General features: G+C 42.8%; 1 protein-coding gene across 1 annotated transcript in view; it reads right to left on the minus strand.

Moving 5' to 3' along the window:
- Nucleotides 1–25,891, minus strand: part of kpna3 (karyopherin alpha 3 (importin alpha 4)) — a 115,618-nt gene that overhangs the window by 5,255 nt on the left and 84,472 nt on the right. Inside the window, exons 11-16 of the mRNA XM_063051105.1 lie at nt 18,997–19,128; nt 18,267–18,395; nt 17,053–17,157; nt 15,634–15,705; nt 4,745–4,907; nt 4,456–4,550 (exon numbers count right to left, since the gene is read on the minus strand). Coding sequence (XP_062907175.1) covers nt 4,456–4,550; nt 4,745–4,907; nt 15,634–15,705; nt 17,053–17,157; nt 18,267–18,395; nt 18,997–19,128 — 696 coding nt within the window. The remainder of the gene's footprint in view (nt 1–4,455; nt 4,551–4,744; nt 4,908–15,633; nt 15,706–17,052; nt 17,158–18,266; nt 18,396–18,996; nt 19,129–25,891) is intronic.

The raw sequence follows: 25,891 nt of genomic DNA on the forward strand, positions 1-25,891 counted from the left end.
TAATATGCGAGTAAAAACGCGCTAACTTATCTTTGGACATATGTGCTCTATGAACCACTTTAAATTGAATTAGGGAATGTTTAGCACAAATAGAGGAAGTATTAACTAATTGTAAAATCTGCCCCCAATCATCCACAGAAATGGTAAGCCCCAATTCCTGTTCCCAATCTACCCTAATCTTATCAAATGGAGCTTTCCTAAGTTTCATAATAATATTATAAATCATAGCCGATGCACCTTTCTGACATGGATTAAGGTTAATTATCGAATCTAAAATATATATAGGAGGAAGCATTGGAAAGGAAGAAAGTATAGTACTTAGGAAATTTCTAACTTGTAAATATCTAAAAAAATGTATTCTTGATAAGTTATATTTATTAGATAATTGTTCAAAAGACATAAGGGAACCATCTAAAAATAAATCCAAAAACCGTAAAATACCCTTAGTCTTCCAAGTTTGAAAAGCGCGATCCGTAAAAGAGGGAGGAAAAAATATGTTACCTAAAATAGGAATCGCTAACCCGAATTGATTAAGATCAAAAAATTTTCTGAATTGAAACCAAATGCGCAAAGCATATTTAACTATCGGGTTAGAGACCTGCTTAAGGCGTTTCGAATCAAAAGGAAGAGAGGAACCTAAAATAGAACCAAGTGTATAACCCTGAACAGATTGTAATTCCAATGCTACCCATTTAGGAATAGATAGTATGTCCCGGTCAAGTAACCAAAATTTCATATGTCGAATATTAATAGCCCAATAATAAAATCTAAAGTTAGGTAATGCTAAACCTCCATCTCTCTTAGCTTTCTGTAAATGTATTTTACCCAGTCTCGGATTCTTATTCTGCCAAATAAATGAAGAAATTTTAGAGTCAACTTTATCAAAAAAAGATTTAGGAACGAAAATTGGTAATGCCTGAAACACATATAAAAATTTTGGCAAAAAAAACATCTTAACTGCATTAATACGACCAATCAAAGTTAAATATAAGGGAAACCATTTAGATGAAAGTTGAGTAATATGGTCTATTAATGGTAAAAAGTTAGTCTTAAATAAATCTTTATGTTTACAAGTAATTTTAATCCCAAGATATGAAAAGTAATTATTAATCAATTTAAATGGAAATTTATAATATAAGGGAAGATGTTTATTAATCGGAAAAAGTTCACTCTTACTAAGATTTAATTTATAACCTGAGAAAAGACCAAATTGTGCTAATAACTCTAAAACAGCAGGAATGGATCTCTCAGGATTAGAAATATATAAAAGTAAATCATCAGCATAGAGTGATAATTTATGGGACTTTAATCCCCGAGTTATCCCAGTAATATTTGAAGATTCTCGAATAGCAATTGCAAGAGGTTCTAATGCAATATCAAATAATAGGGGACTAAGAGGACAGCCTTGTCGAGTACCACGAAAGAGAGGAAAAAAAGGTGAGTTTAAGGAGTTAGTACGAACCGAGGCTACAGGGGAGTGATATAACAGTTTAATCCAGGATATAAATTTCAAGCTAAAATTAAACATTTCAAGCACCTTAAATAAATAAGGCCATTCTACTCTATCAAAAGCTTTCTCGGCATCTAAAGAAATAACATTATTTTTTCTATGAATCTGGGGAAAGCTCCTGGCCCTGATGGGTTTACCGTTGAATTTTATAAAACTCCACTTTTTAAAAAAGGAGGGAGAGAGAAACCGGGGAATTATAGACCGGTTAGCCTAACGTCGGTGGTGGGGAAACTGCTGGAGTCAGTTATCAAAGATGTGATAACAGCACATTTGGAAAGCGGTGAAATGATCGGACAAAGTCAGCATGGATTTGTGAAAGGAAAATCATGTCTGACGAATCTCATAGAATTTTTTGAGGATGTAACTAGTAGAGTGGATAGGGGAGAACCAGTGGATGTGGTATATTTGGATTTTCAAAAGGCTTTTGACAAGGTCCCACACAGGAGATTAGTGTGCAAACTTAAAGCACACGGTATTGGGGGTAAGGTATTGGTGTGGGTGGAGAATTGGTTAGCAGACAGGAAGCAAAGAGTGGGAATAAACGGGACCTTTTCAGAATGGCAGGCGGTGACTAGTGGGGTACCGCAAGGCTCAGTGCTGGGACCCCAGTTGTTTACAATATATATTAATGACTTGGATGAGGGAATTAAATGCAGCATCTCCAAGTTTGCGGGTGACACGAAGCTGGGTGGCAGTGTTAGCTGTGGGGAGGATGCTAAGAGGATGCAGGGTGACTTGGATAGGTTGGGTGAGTGGGCAAATTCATGGCAGATGCAATTTAATGTGGATAAATGTGAAGTTATCCACTTTGGTGGCAAAAATAGGAAAACAGATTATTATCTGAATGGTGGCCGATTAGGAAAAGGGGAGGTGCAACGAGACCTGGGTGTCATTATACACCAGTCATTGAAAGTGGGCATGCAGGTACAGCAGGCGGTGAAAAAGGCGAATGGTATGCTGGCATTTATAGCAAGAGGATTCGAGTACAGGAGTAGGGAGGTACTACTGCAGTTGTACAAGGCCTTGGTGAGACCACACCTGGAGTATTGCGTGCAGTTTTGGTCCCCTAATCTGAGGAAAGACATCCTTGCCATAGAGGGAGTACAAAGAAGGTTCACCAGATTGATTCCTGGGATGGCAGGACTTTCATATGAAGAAAGACTGGATGAACTGGGCTTGTACTCGTTGGAATTTAGAAGATTGAGGGGGGATCTGATTGAAACGTATAAAATCCTAAAGGGATTGGACAGGCTAGATGCAGGAAGATTGTTCCCAATGTTGGGGAAGTCCAGAACGAGGGGCCACAGTTTGAGGATAGAGGGGAAGCCTTTTAGGACCGAGATTAGGAAAAACTTCTTCACACAGAGAGTGGTGAATCTGTGGAATTCTCTGCCACAGGAAACAGTTGAGGCCAGTTCATTGGCTATATTTAAGAGGGAGTTAGATATGGCCCTTGTGGCTAAAGGGATCAGGGGGTATGGAGGGAAGGCTGGGACGGGGTTCTGAGTTGGATGATCAGCCATGATCATAATAAATGGCGGTGCAGGCTGGAAGGGCTGAATGGCCTACTCCTGCACCTATTTTCTATGCTTAATATTAAGATCTCCATGAGCAGCTACAAACCATCTGACTTCGAGTTAAAGCAGCAGCATTTAACCTCAACACTGATTGCAATCAAACAGTCACTATGAAACAAGAAATCTAAGCAGTTATTAAAGTAATATCCAAAGGAGTGAATATACTTTTATACTGAGCAAAAGTTAATATTCATTTGCAACCAGATAGCTTGAAAGACCAGGTCAAATATATAAGAAAATCAAGTAATTATTTCAATTATTGGGAAGATTAACATATCACCATCAGGGCCAGACATTCTACCTACAAACTTTGAGATGAGATGTACCAAGACCGATAACTCCTAGTCTTTATGTTCCAGAGTTACAACAACCTACATACTCTGACTGCACTATCTGACTCTGTCAGCTCATTCAGCACAGACTGTGAGGGGGAGAAAAAGAAAGCAGAGAATTTCACATCTGATTGCTCAGCTCCTCTTTAGGTACATACAAGGAATAATAGGATCCAGTCTACTGCACTCAACAGAACATAAAGCACAGTGCAATTCAATCATGATGCAGAGATAAAAACAAAGAAAACTGAATTAAGCAAAAATTCCTTCTTACTCCTTTCCATGCACACGCTCTCAATGAGTTCACCTATTTAGTTGCTGAAGAGTACATTCTGAAACACCCTGTTTTGATCCCTAGATTAGGCAAGTTAGTGACCTCATCAGTAAGAATACTATAGCTGCCACAGATGTCCCTAGGGTTGGGCAAAAATGGCCAGCATTCCCAGCCCTGTGCATCTGTGGAAGACATACATGATCCAAATTTAATATTCTGAATTAGGCCCAGTTACACAGAACTGCCAGCAATCACATATTAAAAAGGTCTAATTGATGGTGCTAGAGAATCAGACTTGCTAACAAGGCAATAAGACAAGCAAAGAAAAGCATTATGCCACCAAATAGTGTAACTGAAATTCCAGATATCTTTCCACAAATGCTTCACTGGTAAATAAATAGTTGATTCCCTTATTATCAGGAAACTTCTTTGTCTCTCTCAAATATACTCCACAATGAAGCATATACAACTATCTACTAATAATAATTTCATAGACTAACAACTCCATAGGAAATTTCACTTCATAAAACCACACTGGCCTGTGTCATAAGCAAAGCAAAACCAGGACCCAATACGTATAAAACATGCAAATTCTGATCTCAGTGCTGGAAGGTGAGATACACATTTATGCAGTTACACGTGTCTCCAGTTAATACTAATGAATTAAAGAATATAGGGTCTAGTTTAAGAACACATTTCCCTTGAAATCAAACTACCTACAAGCTAAACCACCTTACTGGAAGAACATTATTTTCTACTTACATCATCACCAGAGAAGTACTGATCAATTATTTCATAGGCTAGTTTATAAATCTCTTCATTTTCATGCTGTTGCAGGGCTTCTATTTTTTCCAGACCTATAGAAAGAAAAATTAGATGTCACTGAAACAATTGTGAAGATTATAGCCAACTTTGGATTGCTAATGGAGCACAAACTTACATAACAATTCATCTACGATCTAGACTTACATGTTTTTAGTTAAATGATTAAGAACAATACAGCTAAAACTGAAATGAATCTGAATGAGAAAATCAAGCACTGAAAATTTACCTCCACATTCCTCTATCACTTCTGCTATTGTGCTTGCTTCTTCTCCAGCCATTTTTAGGATATTGTTCAGTCCATCAAGCACAACCTGCACTACCTGAGTATCTTTCACTCCCAGTAAATTGCAGAAAGGTGGGATTACATTTTGCTGTACAAGATACTCAACCTAGAACAAAAGATAAACATTTATGTTTAATACTTTAGACCAACTCATTTGTAAATAGCTCTTCCAAATATTTCCCTCGACTCTCATTAATTCCAGAGGAATCAGAAGAGGTTCCATAGGAGGTTCAGATGAATGATCCCAGAAGTAAAAGGCTTAATGCATGAGAAGTGTTTGATATCTCTGGGCCTGTACTGAGAGTTCAGAAAGATGGGGGTGGGGGCCCAGTCCTTATTTAAACCCAGTGGGTACTGAAAAGCAAACAGAGCACATGCCGAGGTAGGTTCCATTAGTAGAAGAGTTGAGGATCCAAGGGCACAGCCACAGAATAAAGGGAATTCCATTTGTAACTGAAGTAAGAAAGGATCTTTTTCTACCAAAGAGTTGTGAATCTATGGAATTCATTGCACAGATGGCTGTAGAGGCCAAGCATTGTGTGTATTTAAGGTTCCTGATTGGTCAAGCTCTAGAATAGATAACAATAACCATCTGCTGATACTGGAAATCCAGAGGAATGCACAGAAAATGCCGGAGAAACTCAGCAGGTTAGGCAGCATCTATGGAAAGGAATAAACTGTTAACTTTTCAGGCTGAGATCCTTCATCAGGACTGATGGAAGATCTCAGCTTAGAATGTCGACTGTTTATTCCTTTCCAAGGGATGGACAAGAAGCTGTACTGTTATTAATGGTTGAACCAGAAAGTAACGTACCTCCAATTACAGACTGATATCTTTAAATAGGAGAACTGAGCAAAAAAATCAAAAGCATAATGCTATGATTATACATACATCTAATTAGACATTGCATCTGTTTTAGAAACCATAGAAAAACTACAGCAAAGAAACAGGCCTTTTGGCCCTTCTTGGCTGTGCCAAACCATCTTCTGCCTAGTCCCACTGCCCTGCACACAGACCATATCCCTCCATACACCTCCCATCCATGTATCTGTCCAATTTATTCTTTGGATCGGGACTACAGAGCTTCGTGGGAGCTGAATTGTGAAGGAAGGCAGTTTTTTTAAAAACTTCTTCGCGTGCAAGAAGGGCGAGACTGCGCAGGCGCGTGACGTCAGCAGGACCGCGCGGAGAGTTTAAAAAGGCGACCACCCTATACAACGGGCAGCTGTCGAGGCAGGCAGCAGAGTGAGTGGGAGCAGAGTGTAGGGCTTTGGCCTCAACGGGCTTCGGCGGTAAACGGGAAGAGGCGAGAGCGGAGCGCCAACTCTTTTTTCTTCCCCCCCCCACCCCTTTCGTGAATCGGCCCGGACAGACAGGAACAGCAGGGCTCTCACAGCTAACGGATTAAAAAGTTTGTCTGTCTGGCGAGGTAAGTGGGTGAGTAGACTTATTTTTCCTGTTTCATTCGTGTAGAATTAGATAGCATGCCTGCAGGGTTAGTGCTTTGTTCAGGGTGTCAGATGTGGGAATCCTGGGAGACCTCCAGCCTCCCTGATGGCCACATCTGCGCCAGGTGCACCGAGATGCAGCTCCTCAGAGACCGTGTTAGGGATCTGCAGCTGCAGCTTGATGACCTAGTGCTTATCAGGGAAAGTGAAGAGGTGATAGACAGGAGCTACAGGGAGGTAGTCATCCCTAGGCTACAGGAGTCAGAATACTGGGTCACTGTCAAGAGAGGGAAGGGAAATGCCCGGATAGTGGACAGCACCCCTGTGGCTGTCCCCCTCAGCAACAAATATCTTGTTCTGGATGCTGTTGAGGGGGATGACCTGACGGGGGACGCCCACGGTGACCGGGTCTCTGGCACTGAGCCTGGCGCTGTTGTGCAGGAGAGAAGGAGGGTGAAGAGAAATGCAGTAGTCGTGGGGGATCCCATAGTCAGGGGAACAGACAGGAGATTCTGTGAGCCTGACAGAGATACCCGCATGGTGTGTTGCCTCCCAGGTGCCAGGGTACGGGATGTCTCGGATCGGGTCCTGAATATTCTGAAGGGGGAGGGTGAGCAGCCAGTTGTCTTGGTACATGTTGGTACCAATGACATTGATAAGACAAAGGAGGAGGTCCTGAAGAGAGATTTCCAGGAGTTAGGAAGGAAGCTGAGAAGCAGGACCTCCAGGGTAGTAATCTCGGGATTGCTACCTGTGCCACGTGCTAGCGAGGGCAAGAGTAGTTGGATCAGGCAGATGAATGCCTGGCTGAGAAATTGGTGTAGGGGGCAGGGCTTCAGATTCTTGGATAATTGGGATCTCTTCTGGGGGAAGTATGACCTGTTCAAAAAGGACAGGTTACACCTGAACCCGAAGGGGACCAATATTCTGGCGGGAAAGTTTAATAGAGCTGTTAGGGAGGTTTTAAACTAATTTGGCAGGGGGATGGGAACCGGAATGATAGAGCGGAGGAAAGGGCAAACAGAAATAAATCTAAGATAGTGAGTAGTAAAGATGTCAGGAAAGGCAGGCAGGTGATGGGGCAAATGTGTAGCCATTGGGATGAGTTGCAGTGTAATAAAGTTGCAGTGAAATCAAAGCAAAAAGTATCAAATACTGGTCTTAAGGTGTTGTACTTAAATGCACGCAGCATAAGAAATAAGGTGGATGATCTTGTTGTACAACTACAGATTGGCAGGCATGATATTGTGGCCATCACTGAGACCCGGCTAAAGGATGCATGTCTCTGGGAGCTGAACGTCCAAGGATACACGGTGTATCGGAAGGATAGGAAGGTAGGCAGAGGGGGAGGCATGGTTTTATTGGTAAGAAATTATATTAAATCATTAGAAAGAGGTGATATAGGATCGGAAGGTGCAGAATCTTTATGGGTTGAGCTAAGGAATAGCAGGGGTAAAAGGACCCTGATGGCAGTTATTTATAGGCCTCCAAACAGCTGCAGGGATGTGGACTACAAACTACAACTGGAAATAGAAAAGGCTTGTCAGAAGGGCTGTGTTATGATAATTGTGGGGGATTTTAACATGCGAGTAGATTGGAAAAATCAGGTCGGCACTGGATCTCAAAAGAGAGAATTTGTAGAATGTCTGCGAGATGGCTTTTTAGAACAGCTTGTTGTTGAGCCCACTAGGGGATCGGCTGTACTGGATTGGGTATTGTGTAATGAACCAGAGGTGATTGGAGAGATTGAGGTGAAAGAACCCTTAGGAGGCAGTGATCATAACATGATTGAGTTCACTGTGAAATTAGAAAAAGAGAAGCCGAAATCTGATGTGTCGGTGTTTCAGTGGAGTAAAGGAAACTACAGTGGCATGAGAGAGGAACTGGCCAAAGTTGACTGGAAAGAGACACTGGCGGGAAGGACGGCAGAGCAGCAGTGGCTGGAGTTTATGCGAGAAATGAGGAATGTGCAAAATAGGTATATTCCAAAAAAGCAGAAATTTTTGAGTGGAAGAAGGATGCAACCGTGGTTGACAAGAAAGTCAAAGCCAAAGTTAAAGCTAAGGAGAGGGCATACAAGGAAGCAAAAATTAGTGGGAAGACAGAGGATTGGGAAGTCTTTAAAACCTTACAAAAGAAAAACAAGAAGGTCATTAAGAGAGAAAAGATTAACTATGAAAGGAAACTAGCAAATAATATCAAAGAGGATACTAAAAGCTTTTTCAAGTATATAAAGAGTAAAAGACAGGTGAGAGTAGATATAGGACCGATAGAAAATGATGCTGGAGAAATTCTAATGGGAGATGAGGAGATGGCAGAGCAAATGAACAAGTATTTTGCATCAGTCTTCACTGAGGAAGACAGCAGGATACCGGACACTCAAGGGTGGCAGGGAAGAGAAGTGTGTGCAGTCACAATTACGACAGAGAAAGTACTCAGGAAGCTGAATAGGCTAAAGGTCGATAAATCTCCTGGACCAGATGGAATGCACCCTTGTGTTCTAAAGGAAGTAGCTGTGGAGATTGCGGAGGCATTAGCGATGATCTTTCAAAAGTCGATAGATTCTGGCATGGTTCCAGAAGACTGGAAAATTGCAAATGTCACTCCGCTATTTAAGAAGGGGGCAAGGAAGCAAAAAGAAAATTATAGACCTGTTAGCTTGACATCGGTGGTTGGGAAGTTGTTGGAGTCGATTGTCAAGGATGAGGTTACGGAGTACCTGGAGGCATATGACAAGATAGGCAGAACTCAGCATGGATTCCTTAAAGGAAAATCCTGCCTGACAAACCTATTACAATTTTTTGAGGAAATTACCAGTAGGCTAGACAAGGGAGATGCAGTGGATGTTGTATATTTGGATTTTCAGAAGGCCTTTGACAAGGTGCCACACATGAGGCCGCTTAACAAGATAAGAGCCCATGGAAGTACAGGAAAGTTACATACATGGATAGAGCGTTGGCTGATTGGCAGGAAACAGAGAGTGGGAATAAAGGGATCCTATTCTGGTTGGCTGCCGGTTACCAGTGGTGTTCCACAGGGATCAGTGTTGGGGCCGCTTCTTTTTACATTGTACATCAACGATTTGGATTATGGAATAGATGGCTTTGTGGCTAAGTTTGCTGACGATACGAAGATAGGTGGAGGGGCCGGTAGTGCTGAGGAAACGGAGAATCTGCAGAGAGACTTGGATAGATTGGAAGAATGGGCAGAGAAGTGGCAAATGAAGTACAATGTTGGAAAGTGTATGGTTATGCACTTTGGCAGAAAAAATAAACGGGCAGACTATTATTTAAATGGGGAAAGAACTCAAAGTTCTGAGATGCAACGGGACTTGGGAGTCCTCGTACAGGATTCCCTTAAAGTTAACCTCCAGGTTGAGTCGGTAGTGAAGAAGGCGAATGCAATGTTGGCATTCATTTCTAGAGGAATAGAGTATAGGAGCAGGGATGTGATGTTGAGGCTCTATAAGGCGCTGGTGAGACTTCACTTGGAGTACTGTGGGCAGTTTTGGTCTCCTTATTTAAGAAAGGATGTGCCGACGTTGGAGAGGGTACAGAGAAGATTCACTAGAATGATTCCAGGAATGAGAGGGTTAACATATGAGGAACGTTTGTCCGCTCTTGGACTGTATTCCTTGGAGTTTAGAAGAATGAGGGGAGACCTCATAGAAACATTTCGAATGTTAAAAGGCATGGACAAAGTGATGTGGCAAAGTTGTTTCCCATGATGGGGGAGTCTAGTACGAGAGGGCATGACTTCAGGGTTGAAGGGCGCCCTTTCAGAACAGAAATGCGAAAAAATTTTTTTAGTCAGAGGGTGGTGAATCTATGGAATTTGTTGCCACAGGCAGCAGTGGAGGCCAAGTCATTGGGTGTATTTAAGGCAGAGATTGATAGGTATCTGAGTAGCCAGGGCATCAAAGGTTATGGTGAGAAGGCGGGGCAGTGGGACTAAATAGGATAAAATGGATCAGCTCATGATAAAATGGCAGAGCAGTCTCGATGGGCCGAATGGCCTACTTCTGCTCCTTTGTCTTATGGTCTTATTAAAAAAATGTTAGAAAAGAACCCGCATTTACCACCTCGTCTGGCAGCTCATTCCACACTCCCACCACACTGTGTGTGAAGAAGCCCCCTCTAATGTTCCCTTTAAACTTTTCCCCTCTCACCCTTAACCCATGGCAAACAACAGGAATTCTGCAGATGCTGGAAATTCAAGCAACATACATCAAAGTTGCTCGTGAACGCAGCAGGCCAAGCAGCATCTATAGGAAGAGGCGCAGTCGACGTTTCAGGCCGAGACCCTTCGTCAGGACTAACTGAAGGAAGAGTGAGTAAGGGATTTGAAAGCTGGAGGGGGAGGGGGAGGGATAGAGCCGAGAGCTGGACAGGTGATAGGCAAAAGGGGATACGAGAGGATCATGGGACAGGAGGCCTAGGGAGAAAGACGGGGGGGGGGGTGACCCAGAGGATGGGCAAGAGGTATATTCAGAGGGACAGAGGGAGAAAAAGGAGAGTGAGAGAAAGAATGTGTGCATAAAAATGAGTAACAGCTGGGGTACGAGGGGGAGGTGGGGCCTAGCGGAAGTTAGAGAAGTCAATGTTCATGCCATCAGGTTGGAGGCTACCCAGACGGAATATAAGGTGTTGTTCCTCCAACCTGAGTGTGGCTTCATCTTTACAGTAGAGGAGGCCGTAGATAGACATGTCAGAATGGGAATGGGATGTGGAATTAAAATGCGTGGCCACTGGGAGATCCTGCTTTCTCTGGCGGACAGAGCGTAGATGTTCAGCAAAGCGGTCTCCCAGTCTGCGTCGGGTCTCACCAATATATAAAAGGCCACATCGGGAGCACCGGACGCAGTATATCACCCCAGTCGACTCACAGGTGAAGTGATGCCTCACCTGGAAGGACTGTTTGGGGCCCTGAATGGTGGTAAGGGGGGAAGTGTAAGGGCATGTGTAGCACTTGTTCTGCTTACACGGATAAGTGCCAGGAGGGAGATCAGTGGGGAGGGATGGGGGGGACGAATGGACAAGGGAGTTGTGTAGGGAGCGATCCCTGCGGAATGCAGAGAGAGTGGGGGAGGGAAAGATGTGCTTAGTGGTGGGATCCCGTTGGAGGTGGCGGAAGTTACGGAGAATAATATGTTGGACCCGGAGGCTGGTGGGGTGGTAGGTGAGGACCAGGGGAACCCTATTCCTAGTGGGGTGGTGGGAGGATGGAGTGAGAGCAGATGTACGTGAAATGGAGGAGATGCGTTTAAGAGCAGAGAAAAATGGATGTCCAGTCCTTATATACTTCCATCCCCCATCAGGAAGGTCTCAAAGCTCTACGCTTCTTTTTGGATTCCAGACCTAATCAGTTCCCCTCTACCACCACTCTGCTCCGTCTAGCGGAATTAGTCCTTACTCTTAATAATTTCTCCTTTTGCTCCTCCCATTTCCTCCAAACTAAAGGTGTAGCTATGGGCACCCGTATGAGTCCTAGCTATGCCTGCCTTTTTGTTGGGTTTGTGGAACAATCTATGTTCCGTGCCTATTCTGGTATCTGTCCCCCACTTTTCCTTCGCTATATCGACGACTGCATTGGCGCTGCTTCCTGCACGCATGCAGAACTCGTTGACTTTATTAACTTTGCCTCCAACTTTCACCCTGCCCTCAAGTTTACCTGGTCTATTTCCGACACCTCCCTCCCCTTTCTAGATCTTTCTGTCTCTGTCTCTGGAGACAGCTTATCCACTGATATCTACTATAAGCCTACTGACTCTCACAGCTATCTGGACTATTCCTCTTCTCACCCTGTCTCTTGCAAAAACGCCATCCCCTTCTCGCAATTCCTCCGTCTCCGCTGCATCTGCTCTCAGGATGAGGCTTTTCATTCTAGGACGAGGGAGATGTCTTCCTTTTTTAAAGAAAGGGGCTTCCCTTCCTCCACTATCAACTCTGCTCTTAAACGCATCTCCTCCATTTCACGTACATCTGCTCTCACTCCATCCTCCCACCACCCCACTAGGAATAGGGTTCCCCTGGTCCTCACCTACCACCCCACCAGCCTCCGGGTCCAACATATTATTCTCCGTAACTTCCGCCACCTCCAACGGGATCCCACCACTAAGCACATCTTTCCCTCCCCCCCTCTCTCTGCATTCCGCAGGGATCGCTCCCTACACAACTCCCTTGTCCATTCGTCCCCCCCATCCCTCCCCACTGATCTCCCTCCTGGCACTTATCCGTGTAAGCAGAACAAGTGCTACACATGCCCTTACACTTCCTCCCTTACCACCATTCAGGGCCCCAAACAGTCCTTCCAGGTGAGGCATCACTTCACCTGTGAGTCAACTGGGGTGATATACTGCGTCCGGTGCTCCCGATGTGGCCTTTTATATATTGGTGAGACCCGACGCAGACTGGGAGACCGCTTTGCTGAACATCTACGCTCTGTCCGCCAGAGAAAGCAGGATCTCCCAGTGGCCACACATTTTAATTCCACATCCCATTCCCATTCTGACATGTCTATCCACGGCCTCCTCTACTGTAAAGATGAAGCCACACTCAGGTTGGAGGAACAACACCTTATATTCCGTCTGGGTAGCCTCCAACCTGATGGCATGAACATTGACTTCTCTAACTTCCGCTAGGCCCCACCTCCCCCTCGTACCCCAGCTGTTACTCATTTTTATGCACACATTCTTTCTCTCACTCTCCTTTTTCTCCCTCTGTCCCTCTGAATATACCTCTTGCCCATCCTCTGGGTCACCCCCCCCCCCCGTCTTTCTCCCTAGGCCTCCTGTCCCATGATCCTCTCGTATCCCCTTTTGCCTATCACCTGTCCAGCTCTCGGCTCTATCCCTCCCTCTCCTGTCTTCTCCTATCATTTTGCATCTCCCCCTCCCCCTCCAGCTTTCAAATCCCTTACTCACTCTTCCTTCAGTTAGTCCTGACGAAGGGTCTCGTCCTGAAACGTCGACTGCGCCTCTTCCTATAGATGCTGCTTGGCCTGCTGCGTTCACCAGCAACTTTGATGTATGTTGCTTAACCCATGGCCTCTGGTTTTTTTCTCCCCTTGCCTCAGTGGAAAAAGCCTGCTTGCATTCACTCTATCTATACCCATCATAACTTTATATACCTCTATCAAATCTCCCCTCATTCTTCTACACTCCAGGGAATAAAGTCCTAACCTATTCAGCCTTTCTTGTAACTGAGTTTTTCAAGTCCCGGCAACATCCTTGTAAACCTTCTCTGCACTCTTTCAACCTTATTAATATCCTTCCTGTAATTTGGTGACCAAAACTGAACACAATACTCCAGATTCGGCCTCACCAATGCCTTATACAACCTCATCATAACATTCCAGCTCTTATACTCAACACTTTAATAAAAGCCAATGTACCAAAAGCTCTCTTTATGACCCTATCTACCTGTGACACCACTTTTAGGGAATTTTGTATCTGTATTCCCAGCTCCCTCTGTTCTACTGCACTCCTCAGTGCCTTACCGTTTACCCTGTATGTTCTACCTTGGTTTGTCCTTCCAAAGTGCAATACCTCACACTTGTCTGTATTAAACGCCATCTGCCATTTTTCAGCCCATTTTTCCAGCTGATCCAAATCCCTCCGCAAGCTTTGAAAATCTTCCTCACTGTCCACTACACCTCCAATCTTTGTATCATCAGCAAATTTGCTGATCCAATTTACCACATTATCATCCAGATCATTGATATAGTTGACAAATAACAATGGACCCAGCACTGATCCCTGTGGCACACCACTAGTCACAGGTCTCCACTCTGAGAAGCAATCCTCTACCACCACTCTTTGGCTTCTTCCATTCAGCCAATGTCTAATCTACCACCTCTCCATGTATACCTAGCGACTGAATTTTCCTAACTAACCTCCCATGCGGGACCTTGTCAAAGGCCTTACTGAAATCCATGTAGACAATATCCACTGCCTTCCCTTCATTCACTTTCCTGGTAACCTCCTCGAAAAACTCTAATAGATTGGTCAAACATGACCTACCACACACAAAGCCATGTTGACTCTCCCTAATAAGTCCCAGTCTATCCAAATGCTTGTAGATTCTGTCTCTTAGTACTCCCTCCAATAACTTACTCACTACTGACATCAAATTTACCGGCCTATAATTTCCTGGATTACTTTTGGATCCTTTTTTAAACAACAGAACAACATGAGCCATTCTCCAATCCTCCGGCACCTCACCCGTAGACACCGACATTTTAAATATATCTGCCAGGGCCCCTGCAATTTCAACACTAGCTCCTTCAAGGTCCGAGGGAATACCCTGTCAGGTCCTGGGGATTTATCCACTATAATTTGCCTCAATATAGCAAGCACCTCCTCCTTTTCAATCTGTACAGTTTCCATGATCTCACTACTTGTTTCCCTTAATTCCATAGACTTCATGCCAGTTTCCTTAGTAAATACAGACGGAAAAATCCATTTAAGATCTCCCCCATTTCTTTTGGTTCCGCACATAGCCGACCACTGTGATCTTCAAGGGGACCAATTTTATCCCTTACAATCTTTTTATTCTTAATATACCTGTAAAATCTCTTTGGATTATCCTTCACTTTAACTGCCAAGGCAACCTTATGTCTTCTTTTAGCCCTTCTGATTTCCTTAAGTATTTTCTTGCACTTTTTTTAACTCCTCAAGCACCTTATTTACTCCCTGTTTCCTATACATGTCACACAACTCTCTTCTTCTTTATCAGAGTTGCAATATCCCTTGAGAACCAAGGTTCCTTATTCCTATTCACTTTGCCTTTAATCCTCACAGGAACATACAAGCTCTGTACTCTCAAAATTTCTCCTTTGAAGGCTTCCCACTTCCCAATCACATCCTTGCCAGAGAGCAACCTGTCCCAATCCACGCTTTTTAGATCTTTTCTCACTTCTACAAATTTGGCCTTCTTCCAATTTAGAACCTCAACCCTCGGACCAGATCTATCTTTTCCGTGTTATATTTTCAGAAGCTGGCAAGATTATAGCAGCAGAGCAATATAGATTTAACTATGATGAACCTGAGAAGAGGCACTTGAGCTCTGACACACACACACTTGGCTTTCTTTACAAGGGAAGTTAAAATATCTGATGGTGGTGCCTGTGATAAGCAAAACCTTTGATAAGCAAAACCCAGAAAAATAGCTAAAGCAACAATACAATACTGCCACCAAAAGATTAGTGGTAGAGGACAGGGAAATTCCTTCTGTGCTAGAGTTAACTCACAAATTAGCGATACTATGTAAAAGTAGGATCCATAAAAAAGGGAATGAATAAAAAGGGAACGGCAAAAGGGTAAAAGCAATAAGAATGTAGTGAAAATCATGATCCTTTGACTGCAAAAGTATTTTTTCACTTACTTGCTCCTTCTTGCCGCTAATTGTCAAGTTACTGATCGCCCATGCAGCTTCTTTTTGAGTTCCAAAATCTCCCTACAGCGAAACACAATGCAGCTCAACTTTCACTGCACCATTAACAAAAATGCAGCCTCAGTAACCATTTCAAACTATCAATTCTCAACATTCAAATAAATTAAGAGTTTAATTAAGGGTTCCATTTTTTTGAATGCTTTGACAAACAGACTGATGGTCAAGTGGAAAATCAAAATGCTATGCAAATGCAGTCTACAATAAAGAAAACTTTTCCTTCACTTCATATAATCAGGTTCTTATGTTATACTAACAGAACTAAGTCCCAAAGTAAAATAAGTTACAATTGCAAAAAAGAATTTCAAGTACAGATCACCCACAGGATAGGGTCCAGTTCCTGTGAACTGCTCGTAACCTGAACAGTTCATTAGTTAGAAATGTGGTCGTGAACTGAGTTTCAACATGGCAGAAGATGCCTGTAGCTCTGCAGATGGCAACTTCACATTACCAGTTTCCCAAATTTACATTCATCTTTGCAGGATATATAAAAGATGGAGAGAACCTTTGTTTAGTTTAACACTATTATAATGTGTATTCGTGAAACATTTTCTCCCAAGCCACTTGAGCATAATATCCTGCTATTCTAGATCAGGCCACGAAATATGACTGCATTTTCCTGGGGATGATCTTTGCAGGCACATCTAAGTTATAGCAGTAAAGAATTGCTGAAGACTCCAGATTTGGGCAGTAAGAAATTTGGCATGTCCCCTTTGACCCTCACCCATTTTTACTGATGCACCACAGAAAGCGTTCCATCTGGATGCATTATGGCTTGGTATTTCAACTGCTCTGTCTGTGACCATAAGAAACCGTAGAGTTGTAGACACAACTCAAAACATCAGAGAAACCAGCCTCCAACGGGCTCTACATACATCTCTTGCTGACTTGGTAAAACAGCCAGTATAATCAAAGACCCCACTCACCAGACATTCTCTTTTCTCCCACCTCCCGCCGGGCAGAAGATACAGAAGCCTGAAAGCAGTACCACCAGGCTTGAAGATAGCTTCTAACCCACTGTTATAAGACTAATGAATGGTCCCTAATATGATATGATGGACTCTTCACCTCACAATCTACCTCAGTATGACCTATTGTCTGTCTGCACTGAACATCTCTGTAACTTCAACGTTTTATCTGCGTTCTGTTATTCTTTTCTCTTGTACTATCCCAGTGCACTAATGTGACAAAATAATCTGTATGGATGGCATCCAATGCAAAGATTTTCCACTATACGTTTGTACATGTGACAATAATAAACCAATTTAGTAATTTTATTTCATTAAAATATTCCCATTATTTCAGTTCCAAGTGAAAACCGAACCTATGCAAAGTTCTCATCTTTTTGCTTACCTTTGCCAGCTGATGAATAATCATGGGAATTAAACCAGCATCTATCACAGCTTGCACTTGCAGCTGGTTTCCTGCTGTGATGTTGGAGAGGAACCACACTGCCTCCTGCCGAAAACAATTTGTACAAAATATCAACTATGGATTCCGTTCACCAATCAACCAACAATTTCTTGCGGATTAGGTACATGCATACCAGTATGATAAGATTCAACGGGCTTCCAAGGTTCAATCTATAAACCACAGTGATCTCAGCTATTCCCACACAGGTTCTAGACACGAAGCACTATGTGAAACCAAGCAGCAACCAACTGAGGTGCAGCAGATATACAGGGTGGTGAGAAAGACACTGTGTTTGGATGTTGGATGATTAAGTATGGCCTGTTGCTGAAGTCTTAACAGATCCAAATGTGTCCAGAAAGTATGAATATTCAACTACAACATTTCCATATTTGTAGTCAAAGTAAACTTATTATCAAAGTATATTTATATCAACATATACAACCCTGAGGCTCAGCCCTGGAACCACATTCTGTTTGTTTGCTTCCGTTCACAAGTACATGAGGCAGGACTGCAGAGTTTCTGTAAAGTGATTGTTTAACAATTTTTATTGCTGCCCACTTCTGGTGTTTGGCAGTCCTGCAGCTTCACCCTACTTTTAGGTAAATATGGTGCTACATGTCCTTCCACATTCTTCACTGAACCAGTGTGAATCCAGTGATGGTATGGTGATGCATTTGCAGGACTATAAAGTTACAGATTATAGTGGTGATCAATTTCATGATGTTGACATTTTGCTAAGCCTCATGGATTCCCATTTTTCAAATGCATTTAATAAACATGCACTACACTCAAATTTGGCAAAGTGAACTCAGGCTTTAGATGAAGGGAAATTGAGGGGAGAATATTAAAATACTCTCAGGTTTGTTACGGGGGGGGAAGACATTTTTGGAGAGGGGGAAAAGTAAATCTATGCACATCAACAACTGGTATGAACTGCAAGAGGAAAAAGAGGTCCTTCTTCACCAAAAGAAAAGGAACAAACTGAGACCATCAGAATGACCAAATCTCCAATTGCTGAGAGCGGCAACAATTTGAGATCCACCAACTGAAATGTTGTTAATGTTAACATAACAACTGGGAAAAGTACACTACATCTTGTTATGGTCACATGAACAATGCCACCAGCAGTGCCAAAATGCCAGTTCTCTTTTTACCTTGTTGATCTTCTCTTTAGGATGGGTCAGGAGATTGGGAAAGTGTGATAGTACATCACAGTTCAGAACAACTTGTGTCTGTTCATCTGTACCCGTCACTATGTTGCCGACTGCTCTCAAGGCAGCTGTCTGTATGCAAGAGGGAAAACATAATAACATACTAATCTTATCCATATTTATTCAACTTGCTCATTAAAATTACAAGCTTTGTAATTACTAATTTTAACTATTTTCAAAAACAATTCTTGTTCCGAATTATTATGGTTGCTTCATCATTATTATTCCCACCACACATTTCCCAACATTCCCCTATGCAAATTAACTTGGGCTGTGATCAAGAAGGTGCTGCTTTCTCTCTCTTCCACCCTGAGTAACTGATCTCAAGCATAAAGGTCACTTTACACCTTAATACAATCTGTAGAAGAAAGTGCATTACCATAGAGAACAAGAGAGTTAACCACACCCTGTGTATCCAACCCATGATAGGAAAATTCCTACAATCCACCGTCATGTCACTGTATTTAACCCACAGTATTTAAAACTCAACCAATATGAGAAATTAAGTACTTACATTAAAGCTGTAATAACAAAAGGAAAAGATAAGGATGGGGAAAAAGTCTTTACAGAGAAATAAAACCTGCACTCATAGGAGTCAAAAATATTTTGTTCATGGTTTTTTCACTTCTACTGTTCATTTTTGGACAGTGTAACCTTTATCATGCTTTCTTACCTGAACTTTGACCTCTTGGTGACTTAGAAGTGGAACAAGGAAAGGCACCACACCCGAGTCAATCACCATCTGTATTTGTTCATTACCTCCATCTGTCAGGTAGGACAAAGCCCAGACTGTATCCACAAGTATCTTGAAGGTATTAAAAGAAATAATTAGATCTCATCAAAATAACACAAGTCTAACACTGCTAATAGGGAAAATTCATTCAGTTATGAAGTTGTAACCTGTAATTTTAACAAACATTTAAGAGTCACTAATATATCATCATGGCAATGGTAGTTTCTTTACTCAAGAGTGGTTAGAATACAGAACTTGTTACCTCATAATATGCAAAAAAGAGGAATTCTGCAGATGCTGGAAAGTCAAGCAACACACATCAAAGTTGCTGGTGAACGCAGCAGGCCAGGCAGCATCTCTGACGAAGGGTCTCAGCTTGAAACGTCTACTGTACCTCTTCCTAGAGATGCTGCCTGGCCTGCTGTGTTCACTAGCAAACTTTGATGTGTGTTACCTCATGATATGAATGGATTGATTGCATTTAACAGGATGTTAAATACATACATTGACAAAAAATGGTATATTATTAATGAAAATAATAAGTAAGAAGGGTCTCACACACAGCATCACCAAGAATACTGGTAGGTAAATGGCCCGTTTCTGGGCCACAAGTACAATGTGACTGTAGCTAGATGCAACAGTACAGCAAGATGGAACATTAATGTTTTTCATCTCTACAAAATTAACCACATGACAAAACATTAATGACTGTGGCTGTTAAATAGACAATAGGTGCAGGAGTAGGCCATTCGGCCCTTCAAGCCAGCACCACCATTCACTGTGATCATGGCTAATCATCCACATTCAGTATCTAGTTCCTGCCTTATCCCCATAACCTTTCATTCCGCTATCTTTAAGAGCTCTATCCATCTCTTTCTTGAAAGCATCCAGAGACTTGGTCTCCACTGCCTTCTGGGGCAGAGTATTCCACATATCCACCACTCTCTGGGTGAAAAGGATTTTCTTCAACTCCGTTCTAAATGGCCTACCCCTAATTCTCAAACTGTGGCCTCCGGTTCTGGACTCACCCATCAGCGGGAACATGCTTCCTGCCTCCAGTGTGTCCAATCCCTTAATAATATTATATGTTTCAATCAGATCCCCTCTCATCCTTCTAAATTCTAAAGTATACAAGCCCAGTCACTCCAATCTTTCAACATATGACAGTCCCGCCATCCTGGGAATTAACCTTGTGAAACTACGCTGCACTACCTCAATAGCAAGAATGTCCTTCCTCAAATTTGGAGACCAAAACTGCACACAATACTCCAGGTGTGGTCTCACCAGGGCCCTGTACAGCTGCAGAAGGACCTCTTTGCTCCTATACTCAATTCCCCTTGTTATGAAGGCCAGCATGCCATTAGTTTTCTTCACTGCCTGCTGTACCTGCATGCTTGCTTTCAGTGATTGATGTACAAGAACACCTAGATCTCATTGTGCTTCCCCTTTTCCGAACTTGACTCCATTTAGATAATAATCTGTTTTCCTGTTCTTACCACCAAAGTGGATAACCTCACATTTATCCACATTAAACTGCATCTGCCCACTCACCCAGCCTGTCCAAGTCACCCTGCATTCTCATAACATCCTCCTCACATTTCACACTGCCACCCAGCTTTGTGTCATCTGCAAATTTGCTAATGTTACTTTTAATCCCCTCATCTAAATCATTCACGTATATTGTAAACAGCTGCGGTCCCAGCACTGAACCCTGCAGTACCCCACTGGTCGCCGTCTGCCATTCCGAAAGGGACCTGTTAATCGCTACTCTTTGTTTCCTGTCAGCCAGCCAATTTTCAATCCATGTCAGTACTCTGCCCCCAATACCATGTGCCCTAATTTTGCCCACTAATCTCCTGTGTGGGATCTTATCAAAGGCTTTCTGAAAGTCCAGGTACACTACATCTACTGGCTCTCCCTTGTCTATTTTCATAGTTACATCCTCAAAAAATTCCAGAAGATTAGTAGCACAATTTCCCCTTCGTAAATTCATGCTGACTCAGACCTATCCTGTTACTGCAATCCAAATGTGTTGCAATTTCATCTTTTATAATTGACTCCAGCATCTTTCCCACCACTGACGTCAGGCTAACAGGTCTATAATTCCCTGTTTTCTCTCTCCCTCCTTTCTTGAAAAGTGGGACAACATTAGCCACCCTCCAATCCACAGGAACTGATCCTGAATCTATAGAACATTGGAAAATGATTACCAATGCATCCATGATTTCTAAAGCCACCTCTTTAAGAACCCTGGGATGCAGACCATCAGGTCCCGGGGACTTATCAGCCTTCAGACCCAACAGTCTATCCAACACCATTTCCTGCCTAATATAAATTTCCTTCAGTCCATCCATTACCCTAGGTCCTTTGGCCCCTATTATATCTGGAAGATTGTTTGTGTCTTCCCTAGTGAAGACAGATCCAAAGTACCTGTTCAACTCGTCTGCCATTTCCTTGTTCCCCAAAATAAATTCACCCGTTTCTGTCTTCAAGGGCCCAATTTTGGTCTTAACTTTTTTTTTTTCCTTTTCACTTACCTAAAGAAGCTTTTACTATCCTCCTCTATAGTCTTGGCTAATTTACCTTTATACCTCATTTTTTCTCCGCGTATTGCCTTTTTAGTTATCTTCTGCTGCTCTTTAAAAGTTTCCCAATCCTCCGGCTTTCCACTCATCTTTGCTATGTTATACTTCTTTTATTTTTATTCTGTCCTTTACTTCCCTTGTCAGCCATGGCCTCCCCTTACTCCCCTTAGGATCTTTCTTCCTCTTTGGAACAAACTGATCCTGCACCTTCCACATTATTCCCAGAAACACTTGCCATTGCTGTTTCACTATCATCCCTGCTAGGGTATTGTTCCATTGAACTTTGGCCAGCTCCTCCCTCATAGCTCCATAGTTCCCTTTGTTCAATTGTAAAGCTGACACTTCCGATTTTCCCTTCCCCCTCTCAATTTGTAGATTAAAATTATCATATTATGATCACTACCTCCTAATGGCTCTTTTACCTCGAGGACCCTGATCAAATCCGGTTCATTGCACAACACTAAATCTAGAATTGCCTTCTCTCTGGTAGGCTCCAGTACAAGCTGTTCTAAGAATCCATCTCGGAGGGACTCCACAAACTCCCTTTCTTGGGGTCCAGTACCAACCTGATTCTTCCAGTCTACCTGCATGTTGAAATTCCCCATAACTGTAGCATTACCTTTGTGACATGCCAATTTTAACTCTTGATTCAACTTAGACCCTACGTCCAGACTACTGTTTGGGGGCCTGTAGATAACTCCCATTAGGGTCTTTCTACCCTTAGAATTTCTCAGTTCTATCCACACTGACTCTACGTCTCCTGATTCTATGTCCCCCCCCCCCGCACAAGGGACTGAATATCATTCCTCACCAACAGAGCCAACCCACCCCTTCTGCCCATCAGTCTGTCCTTTCGATAGGACGTATACCCTTGAATATTCATTTCCCAGGCCCTGTCCACTTGAAGCCATGTCTCTGTTATTCCCACAACACCATACTTACCAATTTCCAGCTGTGCCTCAAGCTCATCTACTTTATTTCTTATACTCCGTGCATTCATATATAATACTTTTAATTCATTACTCCCCTCACCTCCATATCAATTCCTATTTCACTTGGCCATACTGTACTAATCTACTTGAGCTTACTGCTCCATTGATTCTGCTGTCTTTCTTAACTTTTCTTATTCTCAACTTTCCCTTTAACTCCATCCTTATATTTCCAGTTCATCACCTCCCCCCCACTACTTAGTTTAAACACACCCGTGTTGCAGTGGCAAACCTGCCTGCCAGAATGCTGGTCCCCCGCCTATTAAGGTGCAACTCGTCCCTTTTGTACAATTCATCTTTACCCAAAAACATACCCCAGTGGTCCAAGAATGTAAATCCTTGCTTCCTGCACCAGTTCCTCAGCCACACATTCAGATCCATTATCTCCCTGTTCCTGCCCACTCCAGCACAAGGAACTGGAAGCAAACCGGCGATAACCACCCTGGAAATCCTGCTTTTCAGCCTTCTTCCGAGATCTCTGAAGTCACGGTGTAGAATGTCTTTCCTCTTCTTCCCCACAACATTTGTGCTGACCTGCACCACCACTTCCGGATGTTCACCTTCACCCTTGAGGACTCCCTGCAATCGGTCCATGACGTCCTGGATCCGGGCACCAGGGAGGCAACACACCATCCTTAAATCTCGCCTGTTGCCACAGAAACCCCTTTCTGTACCTCTCACTATGGAGTTCCCTACTACCACTGCTCTGCCTGACGTCTGTCTCCTCGGCTTTGCTTCAGCGCCAATTTTTGACTCGCAGACCTGACCGCCTCTCAGGCTGGCAGTGTCTTCTATTCCAACAGCTTCCAAGAGGGTGAACCTGTTTTCAAGAGGTACATCCCCCGGGGTCTCCTGTACTTCAAGCATCCTTTCCTTCCTCATCTTTGCCCCGTTCTCTCTTCCGGTATCCTCGGTATAACGACCTTGCTGTAGGTCCTGTCCAGAAAACACTCGTTTTCCCAGATGAACCTGAGGTCATCCAGTTGCTTCTCAAGTGCTGCAACACGGTCCTTCAGAAGCTGAATCTGGGCACATTTTCCACAGTTGCAGGAGCCAGAGGCACCATCAGTGTCCCTGACCTCCCACATCATGCACACAGCACACTGAATCAGCCTAGTGGTCATTTCTTCACTACTTCTCCCCCTCTCCAACTGTGGCGTAGTCTCCTCTCTCAGCCCCCTCGCCAAAGACTCGCCCTTTTCTCACAAGGCACTTCCCTCGACAAGGCCGCTCCCTTAGAGCAAACCTTTGCTGATATTAGCTGATAATCTGAGTAATTAGTTTCACCTGCTGCACCTCGGCTGACCTTGAAGGTCTGTGTTGCTGGCTGCTCAAAACTCTACTACAAAAGTGAGGCATTAACAAAGAAGGCCTCACTTCTGGTTGGCAAAGGGGGAACGGCTAAAAGCCCAGCCAATTGCAGGTTGGTTGAAATGTTTCTGTTTGTTTCCATCAATCCCCGCAGCTTTCAATGATTTCTTGAGACATCAAATGGAAAATACCCACATAAATTTAATAATCCCACCCTTTCAGCGCTTCAGCCATAGCCCTGCAGGCCCTGTGCCTTCAAATATACACCCAGGCGCTTTTTAAAATGTGGTAAAGATTTCCATTTCTACCATCCTTTAAGGGACCGAGATCCAGACAATTCCACCCCTCCAGGTGGTCAAAAAATATCCTCGCCTCTAATCCTTCTATTTACCTCAATTCAGAGACCCTTGATTTTTAATCTTATTAAGAGAAATGGGTCGTTCCTATTTACTATATGTCCTAACTTTATATACCTCAATTAACTCTCCCTTTAAGCCTTCTTTGTTTGTCCATCCAATTTGTCTGCATAACTATTCCAGTTATGGTCCTCAAATCTCTTCCATAGTGTAATTGCCTTACATAATGCCCAAGCTGTGGCCTAACTACTGTACACATTCATTGTATAACCTGGCTGCTGTAAAATTCAGCATCTAGTAAAGGACAGCATGCTGTATGCCTTTTTAACCACCTTGTTCATCTATTTTGCTATCTTTCGGAACTCCAAGGTCCTACCATTCATCATATATTCCCATATCTCATTGAAACTCTCTAATTGAAATATCTCACACTTTCATGGATGAAACGCCATTCGCTACTTTTCTGTCTAACTAACCTCAGAGTACTTGCTTGGATTTTACCTGTCAAGTTTTTGTGCCCTATTTTTCTAATTTCCCTCTTCATTTCTATAAAAAGTTTACTCTAGTTTACTCTGCATGCTGTCTGTAGATTTGATCAATTTAGCAGACGTTTGCTGATAGACTTAAACTGCAGGTTACCCTCTGTATTTTGTCTTCTTCACAACTTTCCTACCTAGCTTTGTCATCAGCAAATTTAGCAACACTAAAAGTGTGTTTACATGATCATTTCTACAATTGAGGCCGCAGCACCAATTCCTATAGAACTCTTTACATCATGCTACCAGAAGAAGAGCCACCCACTTTCCAAACTGGTTTAAATCTGCCACAACAATATAAATAAATCAGTCAATAAAGGCACAATCCCTGATGTAACCTCACCTCCCTGAGAATGACTGCATTGACCCAGAAGTCTGCATTATCATTCCAGCCATTAATTTATCTGCATAATCCTCCCATTTCTGTACTCACTAGCATGTCACTGAGAAACATACAAAGATGACCAATTTAAAGTTCTATTTCATAATTCCTTTCCTAAAAATCTGCTTGCAGCAAGTCCTTCCATTTTCTACCTCTGCAATCCATTTGTTTTGAATTATATAATTTAGATGTTCACCTTTGCTCTTAAGAATTTTCTGTAGTTTATCCTTTACCTTGGCAGCAGGAAAGTACCATACTCTCTTGAACTTGCTTCTGAAACCACAGATTCTTGCCCAGTTACAGAAACACCTATAACTATTTCCCTCTTGAACTTTCTTCTTCCGTTCTGCACAGCTGCACAATCTCAGGTGCTATGGTCTTAGCTCGGGCAGAATTCAACAGGAAAATTATTTTCTCCATCAGTGCTCAAAACAGAATGCTAGCCAGAGAGCAAGATATCCTGAGGATTTTCCTGACTTCTCAGCCTGATCTCTTTTATCTCTCTCAACTACCAACACATCCCCTCTCTACCAGCTGTTGAATTATGTCAACAATAAAACACTCAGTCACAGATGGAACGGAACAACATTAGCTGATGCACAAGTTCTACAACTTGATAGATACTAAAGGGATACTCTAAAAACTCTAAGCTCATTTGACAATATTTCTTGCACCA

Source organism: Mobula hypostoma, chromosome 6 (genome assembly GCF_963921235.1).
Source record: "Mobula hypostoma chromosome 6, sMobHyp1.1, whole genome shotgun sequence".
Classification (NCBI taxonomy): Eukaryota; Metazoa; Chordata; class Chondrichthyes; order Myliobatiformes; family Myliobatidae; genus Mobula; species Mobula hypostoma.